The sequence below is a fragment of the Ranitomeya imitator genome, chromosome 5 (assembly GCF_032444005.1).
Source record: "Ranitomeya imitator isolate aRanImi1 chromosome 5, aRanImi1.pri, whole genome shotgun sequence".
In the NCBI taxonomy this organism is placed as follows: domain Eukaryota; kingdom Metazoa; phylum Chordata; class Amphibia; order Anura; family Dendrobatidae; genus Ranitomeya; species Ranitomeya imitator.
The window spans coordinates 252677330-252693326 of NC_091286.1; the positions used below are offsets into that span (position 1 = coordinate 252677330).

General features: G+C 40.0%; 1 protein-coding gene across 1 annotated transcript in view; it reads left to right on the forward strand.

Moving 5' to 3' along the window:
* THEMIS (thymocyte selection associated) overlaps positions 1-15997 on the forward strand; it is a 107571-nt gene that overhangs the window by 10155 nt on the left and 81419 nt on the right. Inside the window, exons 2-4 of the mRNA XM_069726066.1 lie at positions 6714-6860; positions 9549-10001; positions 11427-12439. Coding sequence (XP_069582167.1) covers positions 6714-6860; positions 9549-10001; positions 11427-12439 — 1613 coding nt within the window. The remainder of the gene's footprint in view (positions 1-6713; positions 6861-9548; positions 10002-11426; positions 12440-15997) is intronic.

The following is a 15997-nucleotide window of genomic DNA, read 5'->3' on the forward strand; positions in this document are numbered from 1 at the left end:
CCCTTTGCAGACATCGGGGGACCCAGTCAGTGTGGCCTGTGGCGGCACAGGTGCTCTGTGGTGAGGGAAGGGGAAGCAGAGTGCACTACTCACTACTCTGCACGCTGCTCTGCATTCGCACCCAACTATCCTGTTTCCCGCACTTTTCTCTTTTATCCCCTTGCTGCTGCGTGTGCTTTTCTCCTCTCACTCCCCGCCCTCCTGGGACAGCAGGAAGGTCCGTCTCCCTAGTGCTTCCCCAGGCAACAGGGGAGAGTCCGGCTCACTCAGTCTTCCCCCGTGAACAGAGGATGCAGCCTTTCAGTTCTGGACCCGGCATGCAGGTACCCGTCGTCTGGTCATCCCCCTTATGCCACCTTCTGCCACTAAAGTTAAACCCATTGAGCTATGGACTTTTCAATACTTTTGAAGGTGTATTGGTGTATCCCTCAATAAGCATTTAGCCCAAGGTCCTTTAAAAGGAACCTGTTACTACTCCGGAGTTCTGTTTTTTTAATTATTGTATTCTTTATGAAATTGTGCCATTTTTCTATTATTTCCACTAATCATTTATGAATAAATAGACAACTGGGTGTTATCAGTTTTGGGTACCTTACAGAGCCAAGTTCTGAAGCGAAATACCCTTTCAGAAGGGGAATGTAATAACCCTTTTTCAACTCATAAATTTCTAGACGGAGTAATGGAGGAAAAGGGTTCTCTTCAACTCACGTTTCAAGATGGGGATAGGTCTTTTTTTCATAGAATCATATAATGTTAGAGTTGGAAGGGACCTCCAGGGTCATCACGTCCAAGCCCATGCGCAATGCAGGATTCACTAAACAATCTCTTACAGATGTCTGTCCAGCCTCTGGACAGGCGGAAACCCTTTAAAATGGTTGACTCCTTTTATTTGTTAACAGATGTTTTGTACAGATGGCTTATTAATATAAGATTGTGGCGACACAGCATTTAATCTAAATTATGCCAGTCAGATATTTTCAGTAGACCAGAAGACATTAACTATTGTCTTATGAGTCTAAACTCTTGAATTGAGGTTTGTGAATTCATAAATAGCTGCTGTTTACCTCTTTTATCAGCTCTTACATTTTATTGTACTGTTATCTTTCGAGGACAGTGACTCACGGTCATTGAACAATGGATGTTTGCTAATATGTTGATTAACCATTGTATAAGTTGTTATGATAAGGCAATTCAGTACCACAATGGACATAGAAGCCAGAGCACATACAGTGACCTGACAATAACCCAAAAACATAGAACGAGCTCTGAGACGTGGAAACTCTGCTGACCGCAATCCCTAATCCTCTCCAACACACACTAGAGGCAGCCGTGGATTGCGCCTAACGCTCCCTATGCAACTCGGCACAGCCTGAGAAACTAGCTAGCCTGAAGATAGAAAATAAGCCTACCTTGCCTCAAAGAAATACCCCAAAGGAAAAGGCAGCCCCCACATATAATGACTGTGAGTTAAGATGAAAAGACAAACGTAGAGATGAAATAGATTTAGCAAAGTGAGGCCCGACTTTCTGAACAGAGCGAGGATAGGAAAGATAACTTTGCGGTCAACACAAAACCCTACAAACAACCACGCAAAGGGGGCAAAAAGACCCTCCGTACCGAACTAACGGCACGGAGGTACACCCTCTGCGTCCCAGAGCTTCCAGCAAGCAAGAAAAAACAAATACGCAAGCTGGACAGGAAAAAACAGCAAACAAAATAACAAAAGCGGAACTTAGCTATGCAGAGCAGCAGGCCACAGGAACGATCCAGGAGGAAGAAAGTCCTATACTAGAACATTGACTGGAGGCCAGGATCAGAGCACCAGGTGGAGTTAAATAGAGCAGCACCTAACGACTTCACCACATCACCTGAGGAAGGAAACTCAGAAGCCGCAGTACCACTCTCCTCCACCAACGGAAGCTCACAGACAGAATCAGCCGAAGTACCACTTGTGACCACAGGAGGGAGCTCTGCCACAGAATTCACAACAATAAGTATTGTATAAGTCCAGCTAGTTTGTTGACCTGCAAAATGGAGATGGTCAAACTATGCAGATTGATTAAATATTCATACAATGAAAGTTAATGTCATCCCACCACCCCATCCTGTGCATGATGCCTGAAAGACAGTTGTGAACTTTAAAAGGGGGATCTGCCTCCATTCCCAGATGCATTCAACAGGATACCAGCATAAGAGTCCACTGCCCTAGCATTAGAAATACAGATCTGCTTCATTGACCACCTTTGAACCTTCAAAGCCATTTGGAGAATCAAGGTTGGGACAATCAATTCACCTGGCTACATACATCAATAGACTGTCAGTTTCCTAAATTTGTCGTTACCTCCTCTCTGTGGGTGCCAGCCAAAAGTGGGATGCCACTGGTGGGGGTAGTGAGCCCTAAAAGCCCCAAAGTCGCAGCTGCTCCAATCACTGTGAGCCAGTCAAGGGATGAGATTCTCTAATTTGCACCATCTTAGGTATTTGCTGGGCCTGATCTATATGTTATAGTCTGTTGGTAGTTCAATACATTTTTGTTACCCTATTTTATCCTCATTCTGTGTTGTCTGATTAGTATTCTACCCATGTGAAAGGAGTGTGGGCATTCAGTGGGATGAGCCCTGGCCCATGCTGTCTTTCTAAAGACAGCTGGGCCAGCGGACAAGAGCACCCACTGACCCTGTTTCTCCATAATAATTATTGCAGGTTCCTCTCCTGCACTTGTTATTCCAGCTTTTCTCATAGACAACACAGCTCTTGTTCTTAAAATGACTGACTAAACATGTGACCAAACATGTCTGTCAGTATCTGCCACCTGAAAAAAACTGAAGGACTGGTCTGGTCATATGCACATTCATCTCTTGTCATTTTGTGCACCGAAGGGCTGTACAGTCTATGAGGAAAGCTGTACTGACAAAAGTAAAAGGAGAACCTGTAATAATTTTATTTTATAAATTGACACAAAACTGTGTTCCAAATACATTCAATAAAATTTAGATAAAAAAATTAATCCCTGTAAGTCAGGATATGAGGTGGGGCCTCCATTGGCAAACTTCTTTTGAACATTGATATAATAAGTTGAACTGTTCAAATAACATTCACATGATAGTCAAGTTCCAAGGTTTTGTTGCATGCCATTGCCCCGCATTGCTCAGAATCTCACAATGCCTTAGACAGCTGGCTTTCTACCCATAGTGATCCTGGTGCCACCTATTCTCTGACTATCCAGCCTGAGTGTTGTAAACAAGAAGTCCGTCATCAGTTGCTGCTTGCTCCAGTTCTGATACTCACATCTCCTCTGTACAGTATACATGTATGGCTGTCGACTAGGGTCAACATGGAATCTTTAATTTGTCTGCCGCTACACAGTCCTAGCTAGCTATAATGTTCCTTCTTCTGACCTTCTTGTACCATGTCCGTAAGCAAAGAAGCTCCCTGAATAATTTTTTTTATAAATTAAACCTGTGTAAAAGTGTATGTAATGCAATGTAGATGTGTTAATATACTCACTGATATTCGTCTTAACCAGTGTCTAGTGCCGCTCCAGCCCTCTTCTGTGTCCCAAAACGGCTATTCTGACTTGTCGATTCACACCAGTGTCTATGTGCTTTTAAAATGTAATCCTATGGAGCTTTGTTCTGATGCTCCATAGGCTTCCACTGTAAGGCCACACTCACGTGTTCAGTATTTGGTCAGTATTTTACCTCAGTATTTGTAAGCCAAAGCAAGGAGTGGGTGATAAATCTAGAAGTGATGACGTGTTTCTATTATACTTTTCCTCAGATTGTTCCACTCCTGGTTTTGGCTTACAAATACTGATGTAAATTACTGTGACCAAATGCTGGACATGTGAACATGGCCTTAGGGTATGTGCACACATCAGGATTTCTTGCAGAAATTTTCCTGACAAAAACCGGACATTTCTGCCAGAAATCCGCATGCCTTTTTACCGCGATTTTACCAGATTTTTCACGCGTTTTTGACGCGTTTTTTGGGCGTTTTTTCCCAAAGGCATAGAATTGCGGGAAAAACGCAGAAAATCCACAAAAATAATGAACATGCTCATTTTTTTTTACCGCGATGCGTTTTTTTCGCGGAAAAAAACGCTTCCATGTGCACAAAACATGCAGAATGCATTCTAAATGATAGAATGCATAATGTATGCATTTTTAATGAGTTTTTATAGCGTTTTTAACGCGAAAAAACCTGAATGTGTGCACATGGCCTCAAAGTGACTTCTGGCTCACACATATACCACAGTGTGAATCAGCAAGTTGGAACAGAAGTCAAGAGTGTGAGAAAAGGTCCAGAGCGGCAATATGCTGCAAACCTGAGAAGATGGCGATCAGTGAGTATATAATAAAAAATATTGGAAGTGCTTCTTTAACTTTTTCATCAATTTGGGCTATGTTTGGGGTTCACATTTCCAGCAATGCAGCTCCACATTCTGCCTTGGATGTCATAGATCCTGTCCTCAGCAATTATTATAATTAAATGGCTAATGTAGGGTAATTTTAATAACAAAAAAGATGAGGAAGATTATCTGATTTAGTGAAGTTTTAGAGGCAACATATTCTTTGTGCAGGGTGACATGCCTGGCATGCCAGTGTAAGGAGACTTATATGGTTTGGGTTTTATCCTAAGTCATATGGCAAGGCTTGTTAAAGGGTCAATATTGACTTTTAGAATTGCTACTTCCAATAGGTAGCCATAGAGTTCCAGCCCTCTTCCTTTCTGAAGAGACAATTTGCACGGTTTTGTGAAGTGTTTGTAGGGAGCTGTATGATTCAATTCTCTAGCTATAGTATATATGCAGGAAAGAGTCAATTCACACAGAAGAAGTTAAAATCCACAGAACTAATCTACTTGTAGAAAGTGTGCCATACATGAGGTATCTAATTTTTCTGCCATTATGCAGAGATAGGCTATCACTTCTTAAGACAGATAGTAGTTCTATCAGTTATATCTGTCCTTTAGGAGATGAAAAAATAGCATATTCTTGTAAATAAAGTCCCAGTTTAGGAGATGAAAAAATAGCATATTCTTGTCAATAAAGTCCCAGTTTTATGTAGTCTTATATTCTTGTAAAATGCATTATCTTAAATGCAGCCTCAGCAGTGCCCAATTTCAGTGACGAGTCACATGCTAGGTGGTAGCCAAAATCTGTCATTGGGGAAACCAGTGAAATGAACAATAATAGTGAACTCAATATATGAACAAGCTTTCTAGAAGTATTGTTCTGATGAATTTTCTAATATATTCTGGAAAAGTGATAAGGATAAGAGGAAAATTAATACCATGCGTTTGCATAAATTTGTTAGACGCAATGATAAATAGCATTATGGTGTCCATTTAATATAAACTCTCAAAAAAACTTTACTCTCAACCTTTTATACTGTAATAATACAATGAAAACAATCATAGCTCATGTATTTACAGAAGTTGGAAATAAACCGGTTTCTTACACCATGTTAAAAAGTAACATAAATTACAAATGTTACTTTCATGATGTAATTTGTAAAATAATCACATTGCAGTTTGAAAAACTGATTTGTTAATAGTTTTTGTGTCATAAAGAGAACTTATTTTGCATAACAAAAATGGATCTTGCAACTAGCCAACTGAAAAGGTGGGACAGCATTAAATGGATATTCCCATCATTCCCTTCATGGGTATTGTTGGCAAGTACATGGGAAAAAACAAGCATTTTTATAATTTCTTATTTCATTTCCTAATATTTCATTTTTTTCTTATTCTTTTTACTACTCATTAGCAAAGGATCCAGTCACCACTGCTAGACTTGTTTGCAGTGCTTACAAGCTCTTTTCTATTGAGATTGTAAGCACTGTACTGAAGCTGGCTGGAATCATTGGAATGCACTAGTATTTACCAACCTAAGGCTGTTGTAGTGTCGGATTCTAACTGTCCTTTAAATTTGTAGGCTTTTAGCCTGGAAGATGCATGATTGATAAATATTAAGTTTAGATTCCCATCAAAGAAAGATATGACTTGTCATGGCTGGTGGGCTCTCATGAATTAGCCAGTTTGTTTGCTAAGTACCTTCATTTTATAAGTATATGTTATATAGCAGTAATTTAGTCCAAATTTCATATATTTTATGATTGCATATATCTTAGCGCTTAGATTGTGCCGCTGTATACTCTTGAAAGGTATATTATGCAATGATAGCAGCTTGCACCTGTTCACACTTGCTTTATTCTGTTCATGGATGCTGGCCAGCTTTTTGCTTTTTTAGCTTACTATTGAAGGTTGTGAGTGCCTCCCTTTTTTTGACTATACGCTCTTCCCATCAGCCTAAGGTTGTTTTTAATTTGTTTTGGATCCTCTTGCCCTTTAAATTTGGAGGCATATAGTCATGGAGAAGCACATTTGATAAATATTAGGTTTAAGGTAACATCAACGAAGGATATCCTTATCACGACTGGTTGGCTCTCATGAATCGGCCAATTTTAAGTACCTTCATTTTATAACAACAGTATATAAACAGTTATCGCAGTCCGAATGTCATGTAGTCAATGTTTGCATACATCTTATATATACTGTACATACACATACACAAGTTGCCCGACTTGATAATCTTACCACTCAATAATGCTGAAACTGAATTAATATAGCGGCAGATATGTAAAATGGAATTTTTATTCAGGGCAATTTTTAACATTAAGCCTGATTATATTGCACTTGTAATTATCTAGGTTCCCATTATGAGCTCTCTGGAAATGAATGTTCTCTTTCAACTGGAGATGTTATCAAAATCACTGAGATAAAAGTCAAGAAAGTCATTGCAACTTACAACGAATACAACAGGCTGCCTGCAGCTGAGTTTCCCCCTGACTTCCCAGGTATTGTACAATCATCGTCATTTGATTTATTATCTGCACTGTGAGGTTTTCTAACGTCACCTGGTGTATACTAATAGATTGTCTGAACTGGTAACAAAAACTGGCTTACATAACCCGAATACCTGATGTATCTATCATCACAAATTACATCACATAGTCCCCTGTATGGGAACTCCACTGTCTCGGAGTAACTACCCTAACCCTAAACCAAACCCTAAGGGATCCTAACCCTAACCATAACCCAAACCCTAACCCTAAGGGATCCTAACCCTAACCCTAACCCTAAGCCAAACCCTAAGGGATCCTAACCCTAACCCTAACCCTAACCCAAACCCTAACCCTAAGGGATCCTAACCCTAACCCTAACCCTAAACCAAACCCTAAGGGATCCTAACCCTAACCCAAACCCTAACCCTAAGGGATCCTAACCATAACCCTAACCCAAACCCTAAGGGATCCTAACCCCAACCCCAACCCTAACCTTTAGGGTTAGGGTTGGGGTTGGGGTTAGGGTTAGGGTTATGATCCCTTAGGGTTAGGGTTATTATCCCTTAGCGCTTGGGTTTGTGTTAGGGTTAGGGCTAGGGTTAGGATCCCTTAGGGTTGGGGATAGGGTTAGGATCCCTCAGCATTTGGGTTTGGGTTAGGGTTAGGGTTAGGCGTTTAAACACGTTTTTGCACCAATTGTGTTTGCGCTTAAAACGCTGCGTTTTTAAACGCAAATGAGAAACCAGCCTTACACTGACCTACAAGGTCATCCATACTCTGTACCCTCCATATATCTACAAACTGATCTCCCGATATCTACCCACAAGTAATATCTGGTCCTCCCTAGACACACTAGTATGTTTTTCTCCCAATTGAATCCAAAACTTCTCCCAAGTATCCCCCATCTTCTGGAATTCTATAGCTCATTCCAAATTATCTTGTAGACTATAAGCCTACAAGGGCAGGGCTCTCTCCTTTTCGTACCAGTCTTTCATTCTTAGTTTATTCATTGCAAATGATCTCTTCAGAGAAGAAGAGAACTAGAACTCTAGTGTCACCTATTGGAAGTAGCAATCCTAACAGTCAATGTCAACCCTTTAACAAGCCTAGTCACATGACTTAGGATAAAAGCCAAATCAGAATGTCAATTTGCAGACACTGTGTTTCAGGGTGCTGCCCCTCATCAGTGCAAAGTGTGAAATCTGATTTGGCTGTGTGAGAGGCATCTGACCGGGATCCAAGAAGTATCGTTTCTCCTTGCAGAGAGTGACATGTTAAGCACGCCGAGTTAAGGAGACTTAAAGGGAATCTGTCACCCTGTTTTTTCAATATGAGATAAAAATATGGTTCATTAGGGCCTGAGCTCTGCTTTACATCAGTACCTTTCATATCCCCCGATTCCTCACCTTTGCTCTGAAAATACCTTAGTAATCTCTCTGTTTTCGTATGTCAATCACCTCGGTCCAGTCTGATGGGCAGGGCCCAATCACCAATTCTCCCCACCTCCGGCTTTGCTCTACGAATCTTCCTTCCTTTCTTTGGCATAAGTTTATTGCGCATGCGCCGGCTTTTGACCCTATGCTCTGTGTCCTGGAAGCATAGAAAGACTTCCGGGGCACAGAATGTCAAGGAAAATGCCGACCAACTGTGGTCAAAGCATACTGCGCACGCGCGAGACGCTAATTCAATGCGCAACCGCAGAAACTGTCCGCGATCTGTGCTATTCACAGATCTAGTTACGCCTGACAAGCCGAGGAGTGGGGGGAGAGACGGCGAAGAGGCCCCGCCCATCGGACCGGGGTGATTGACATATAAAAACGGAGCGATTACTAAGGTATTTTCGCAGCAAAGATGGGGAATCGGGTACTGATGTAAAGCTGAGCTCAGGCCCTATTGAACCATATTTTTATCTCATATCAAAAAAATGGGGTGACAGGTTCCCTTTAAAGCCGCAATGTTCCTCTGGAAAATATGCAAATTGTCTCTTTAGAGAGACTAGAACTGCAAATTGAGATTCTGAAGAGACAATATACATATTTCCCAGAGGAGCATTGCGGCTTTAGTCTTCTCATCTCGGTATGCTTAACATGTCACTCTCCGCAAGGAGAAACGATACTTATTGGATTCTAGTTTATTCATTGTAATTTATATGTGCATTTTGTATGTAATTCCTTCTCTTGTGCAGGACTATAGAATCAACAGTGCTCTAAAAAGAAATAATAATGATGACGATGATGGTGATGATGATTAACTAAATCCTTATATGTGAATTTCCTCTTTCAGAAAGAAAAAGAAATATGGATTAAATCCATATGTTTAAAGGCAATCTGTCACCAAGTCTTTGCCACCGAATCTGAACTGACTGCTGTAGTTTTGATAAAATCACTGTTTTATCAGCAGGAGATTATCACTGGAGGTCTAAAATACTTGCTGCCAACATGTATATGGAATACTTTTTATAGGATTGTATGAAGTTTGAAACAGTACTTTCTTCTACAAACAGTGCCACTCTACACAATGGGCTATGTATGGTATTGCTGGACAGCGCTATTTGCAAAAGAAAGCAACCATATGTTTCATACAATAATTTAAGAATGTCTATTTGTTTAGGCCTTATGTCATAAAAACTGAATTGACATTGTGACATTACAACATTGCCATATATAAATGTTTAGTATATATATTTTTTTTTCCTTGTAGGTTTGTTCACAATCGTATCTGATAAGAACCCATATCACTCTATTGAAGAAATTGTACAGACGCTACATATCGGATCCTTACCATTTGGCAAGCCCACCATTTATAGCCATTCTAAACTTGAAGTAGGAGACATAATCATCGATAAAGGCAAAGCCATCATATTTAACTCTGTAGAAGAAGTGAATGGAGTCAAGTCCGTATCATGTAAAGTGACAGTAGAGGGCATAAACCATTCATTTGTTTTACCTCTGTCTCTTACTGGAGAGTTTTACGAGTGCCAGGATGAAAGGATTTATACACTCAAAGAGATTGTGGACTGGAAAATTCCAAAAAACAGGACTAGGACGGTGATACTTAAAGACATTATAGGCAATTGCAGAAGTAAAAACCTTTTCTATAGTGCCAAAGGAATGGTTCTAAAGCCTGTATACGAAGTAAAGACCTTGACTCAATGTAAGTATGGTGGAGAGGGGATAAGTATTTACCAGAAAGGATCTCAACAATGGGGACTCTACTGATCGTTTCATCTATTGACCGTTATTTCCTTATATTTTTATGTACTGTTTGACTTGAATGTATAGCTTTAAACAGTTAATATACATCTATAACAATGTGCCCGGGGAGACTGTGGAAAGCACAAGGTCCCAGTGCAAGAACAGCCTATGGGCCTATTCCAGTCCAACAGTCAACCTAAGCAGAGCCCTCACTGGTAGGTGCAGTTTTGGATGGAGGAGCCAAGGGCCCACCAGTAACATTCACTCTAGGTTCCCACAGTAGCTGAATGCAAATATTACATTACCCACTGTAGGAAAACACTCTGAGGTAGGCATTAGGTAACGCCCACATAGTCAATGCGGTTTGGTCCAAACAGGTGCAGCTTTATTGCTTTCATAAAACTCCAAGTGATTCAAAACCAAAAACAGCCTCTTCTAGGCACAAAGGTATCACAACAATAAATAGCTCAATCGGCAGGCACATATATGTCAGCAAGGGCAAAATTTATACACAGAAGAGGCATGATACCACCAGTCTCTGTATCCGGAGCACCAGCAGCTCCAAGTGCCAACCTGAAGTGTTCAACTCTGGGCACAGTTCACATTGAACAGGCTGCAGCTTCCACATGTTTGTCTGCAGCTCCAGTACACAGATTGCTTATCTTTCCTGGCTGACTCATGCAGTTTCCATTCAGAGAGATACCCTGGCTTGTCATTCTCCGAGCTACAGCTCACATTTTGGCTGGACACTCACCTGCTTCAGCGCACTCGAATCTGCTTCATTTAGCAGACTTTCACACCTAGTGAACACAGGCCATAGTTCTTAGTTAAACCTTGGCAGGTGTATCTAATTAAGACCTGCGGTGCTAGGATTTAACCCAGTCCTACCTGGCTTTGCTACACCTCAGTCATACATTTACTTATGCCTCTATAAAATAATAAATTATACAGTTTGTTAAATGAATGAGGAGATGCTGGCTTTGTCTGTACACAGTAAATCAAGTGTATTATGCCCACTACTGCTCATATAGGGAAGTGGGGAACTCACTAATGCACAGGGGCCAAAAAGGGTTTTTCCTGTGGGCTAGTCCGAGCTTGACTAGGCCAATCCTTCAGTAATTATAAGTGATGAGGATCAATGACACTGTCCCTTGAATGTAATCTAATTGACTGTAGAATATTGCTAGATGTTAAGATGTCAGTGGGTCTCTTGCCTATAGGGTCCCAGAGAGTAGCACAGATAGCACATATGGTAAGTCATTTATGATCTATGCATATACTAAGTGCCACAATTAATGTGTCAACTGTTACTGTTTGTTTGAAATAAAAAAGCGCAATAATTTTGAAAGACAAATGCCAACGTGTTTTCTATATCTTCTTTCAGATGGTGGTTTTTTTAACCTCTCGTCAGATCTGGATGTAGAGGTTTTGGATATTACTCAGCACTGTGATTTAAAACTCTTCAGCCCCATATTAAACATTCAAGATATCTTTGAAAAAACTACTAATGAATTTCCATTAGTTGCAGAAATTCTAGAAGGACCATTAAAACATTGCAAGGCTTATAAAGTACTGAAATGCGGCAGGAGGATCGTTGTTCACAAAAAATATCAAGCTGATAGAATTATTGCCTCAGAGTCACGAAGTGATACTCCAAAAAGACATTTCCTTATCCCGTCCACCTACAAGGGAAAATTCAAAAGGAGGCCTCGCTTCTTTCCTACCGTGTATGACCTAAATATCGCCAAGACAGAAATGGTTGACCTCTATGTGGTAGTAACAAAATCATTTCATCCAGCACATGATGAATTTTCTTCACTAAATGTCGGAGACCTGTTGCAGGTGAAGAAGTTCAAGTCCTATGAAGTCCTCTGTGAGGGAACAAAAACTCTTGTAGATTCCCTGGAATGTACAAAATCAAAAGATGGTAACTCTGTAGAAGTCATTCTTCCCTTGTATGGAGAAGGTGGCTTCATGGAGATTGTGCATGACAGCAGACAATATTCCCTATCAGAACTTTTCAATTTTTTTCAACTTCCTTTGAATGTAAAGATCTCGGTAAGGGACTTGTTCACTGTGGGAGAGGATATATTGGCCAATACATCGGTATTGAACTTGGAAGAGCAGATTACAGACTCATACTTGCTTGTTAGTTTATATGACAAACCTGAAGATGTTTGGGAACTTCCAGTCTACCGGCTAAGTATGTCTTTTCAGGTTGTTGGTCAGTTTAATGGCAAAGTATGTTCTTCACCAACAAAAACTAACATAGAAGAAATTAACGAAGAGGAGTATTATATGGTAAGAAGATATGAAAACCATGTTCAGCTTCCACCACCGCGACCACCAAAGACTCCGGTGTATGTGAATAAATCCAGGCCAATGTTCATGCAAGAGGTACTATTTTTGTTTAATTTATTTTTTGCTTTTTTCAAATCTATCTATTTAAACAATAAAAAACTGAAGCAGCACAAGTTAAATGATTAAGCTGCAAAGACTCCAAGGTACAGTATATACTAAATCTCTTCCAATTAATCCAAAAACAATGTTTAAGAAAAAAACAAAAATACTTTAAAGGTAGCAAGGGACTGAGCCACACAGGAGATTAGTCAGACAGGCAGGTCTTTGATGGCTTCTCCCTGCCTGCTGCCAGAAAAGACTCGTCACTGAAAGAGAGTGGGCGGGGAGAAGCCGGCCATCTTTGACTAAGTCACCTGCCGGCCTTTTGACTCATCCCCAGTCGGTTTACAAAGTAGATTTTTCTTTGAAATACTGTAGTTTTACAAAGTCAAACATACATGTTAGAAATCAAACAGCCTGTGTCTGTTACATGTTTGGGCAGCATGTATCAGCTGCCAGGTTCCCTTTAATCTAATATATATATATATATATATATATATATATATATATATATATATATATATATTTGCGCAGAATTTTTATTTTCTTGGCCTTTTTCAGAGAATATGAAAGATAACACCAAATCTTATTCTCCACTCATAGTTAATGGTTATGTGAAACCATTTATTGTCAGACTACTGTGTTTTAACACACACTGATTACAAGCAAACAGGTCAAGATGTTACCTTTAGTAGCCATTCAAACCCATTTGTGTCAACTTCTGTGCATGTTATCAGGCCAAAATCACCAGGGTATGTGAACCTTTGATCAGGGTCATTTGGATGTTTTGGGTTATCATTATGGTTTAAAAAGAGAAAACACAGTAGTTTAACCCTGCTGTTCTGTTAGGTCAAAAATGACCGTTTTTGAAATTCTATAATGTTATAAAAATTCAGCGTGTGATTCTGAGACTTGAGGCTCCCTGACTTTTCGTCATTAGGGGGGTACTCTCTGTGGGAATTTTTTTTTTTTTAATTTTTGTTTACTTTATTTGGTACAATTTTTTTTACACTTGTACTGTTCGGTCAAAAATGACCGATAGGCCTTTATTCAGCTCTCCAGACAATTTTTGACAAAAATAAAGGTGCTATCACCTCATTTTGAACTATATATTGCATCTACTACTATTTATCAATGTATCTGACTACTTTTGGTCAGAACAGATTTACACATACCAACATTTTCAAGTTGCGATACAGCCGACGGATTCGCTTCCAGTATAGCTATGCGCAATTTATTTCACTGGTTTTTATTTACCCTGCTGTTCATATAGATCTAGTTGCATTCAGTTGTCAACATTTCATATTGTAAATCATGATTTTCTGATTTTCCATGTGTTTGCTGGTTGTACAGTATTACACTGTGCAATGCTGTCCTAAGCAGAATTCACCTAAAGTGTTGTACTGTGAGCTTTTTCCTGCTGCAGGGTGGTGTCTGCTCTGATCTTATCTGTAGACAGATAACATAGCAGTGTAGAGTTTCAGTTCAGCTGGAGACAACACAGAGTGAGCAGAGGTTCAGACGGCAGAGCTCTGAAGTCCCATTTTTACAGGTATGTTACAGATAAATTATTCTTTTATTCTAAAATTATTCAATATTCTCACTGCTGTGATAAAATGGATGATAGGGGGTTAGCATTAGGGTTGTGTAGACTCAATGTCTGCTTATGAGTACATATTCTCACTGCTGTGATAGAATGGATGATAGGGGGTTAGCATTAGGGTTGTGTAGACTCAATGTCTGCTTATGAGTACATATTCTCACTGCTGTGATAGAATGAGTGCATGCCTCATTTTTGTTTGCGACGCTCCAGCACCATAATCACAGGGCATATCTCAATGTGTGACGGGACGTTATTGTGTGTATTGTTGCGAAATTGTTTTGATTTTTTTTTTCATTCATTGTTTATGGATATATTTTATTTTTTCATTCAACAGTGATGCCTTACAGCATGAGAAGAAGACACTTCACCCAAGCTGAATTGGAGGAGTTTATAAACGACTCCGATACAGATGAGGATGTCCCACCTGAAAATGTCTCCGAAGAGGAGGACAACATTAGTGAGGATGAAGATATTGCCGAGAACTCGGATTCTGAGGGTGAATCTGATGTGGAAACCCCGACAACCGGTCTGACGCAAGAAATCAATTCAAAAAACAAAGATATCGTTTGGAAATTGCAGCCTCCTGCTCCGACTGGTAGAAGGTCTTCATCAAATGTCATCACAGATACTCCAGGTCCCACTAGATATGCAATTGCTAGAATTGATGACATTCAATCGGCATTCCTATTATTCATAAATATAGCCATGCAAAATATACTTATCCAAATGACAAACATTGAGGGAAAAAAGGTTTATGGCGATAAATGGAAGAACTTCGATGTGACGGCTATGAATGCTTACATCGGGTTACTTCTATTAGCTGGAGTATACAAATCATATGGAGAGTCCACTAAAAGTTTGTGGAATTCGGAAACGGGGCGCCATATATTTAGGGCCACCATGTCTTTAGAAAGATTCCACGAAATTTCCAGAGTTCTACGGTTTGATGACAAAACGGATAGATCTGAAAGAAGAAGCACAGATAAACTTGCCCCAATTAGGGATTTGTGGAGTAAATGGGTCGAGATACTCCCAAAATGTTATAATACCGTAGAAAATGTCACTGTTGATGAGCAGCTGGTGTCATTTAGAGGCAGGTGCCCATTCAGGCAATACATTCCAAGTAAACCAGCAAAATACGGTATAAAAATCTGGACTCTGTGTGACAGTAAAACATCATATGCTGCAAATGTTCAAGTATATATTGGAAAAAACCCTCTAGAAAGACCTGAAAAAAACCAAGGCATGAGGGTAGTTTTGGACTTGACCCATGGACTCAAAGGGAGAAACGTTACCTGTGACAATTTCTTCACATCCTACCAATTGGGGCAGATGTTACAAAAAAACAATATAACTATGCTGGGTACTGTACGAAAAAATAAACCTGAACTTCCACAGGGTATCCTCAATAAGAGAGACGTACACAGTTCAATGTTTTATTTTACAAAGGACATTACGGTAGTGTCGTACGTTCCCAAAAAAAATAAACAAGTTATCCTCATGAGCACCATGCACCATGATGCAAAAATAAGTGAGAGAGATGACAGAAAGCCAGACATGATTCTTCACTATAACGCCACTAAAGGTGCTGTTGACACATTAGACCAGCTTGTAGGCACGTATACATGTAAAAGAAAAACAAATAGGTGGCCTATGATTCTCTTTTACAACCTGATCGATGTATCTGCCTATAATGACTTTGTATTGTGGCGGGAAATAAACCCCAAATGGCAAGAAAAAAAATTACACAAACGACGGCTTTTTATTGAGGAATTGGGGAAGTCTCTCACTAATCCATATGTAAAAACACGGCCACGAAATGCAAGAAATGAGAGTGCAGAAAAAGTGGCCCGACAAATTCGAGAGCATGGTGGAGACGGCGAGCCAACAGCTTCGACCACCACTGATACTGAAACGGCTTCCACCATCGCAACCAGCTGCAAGCGAAAAAG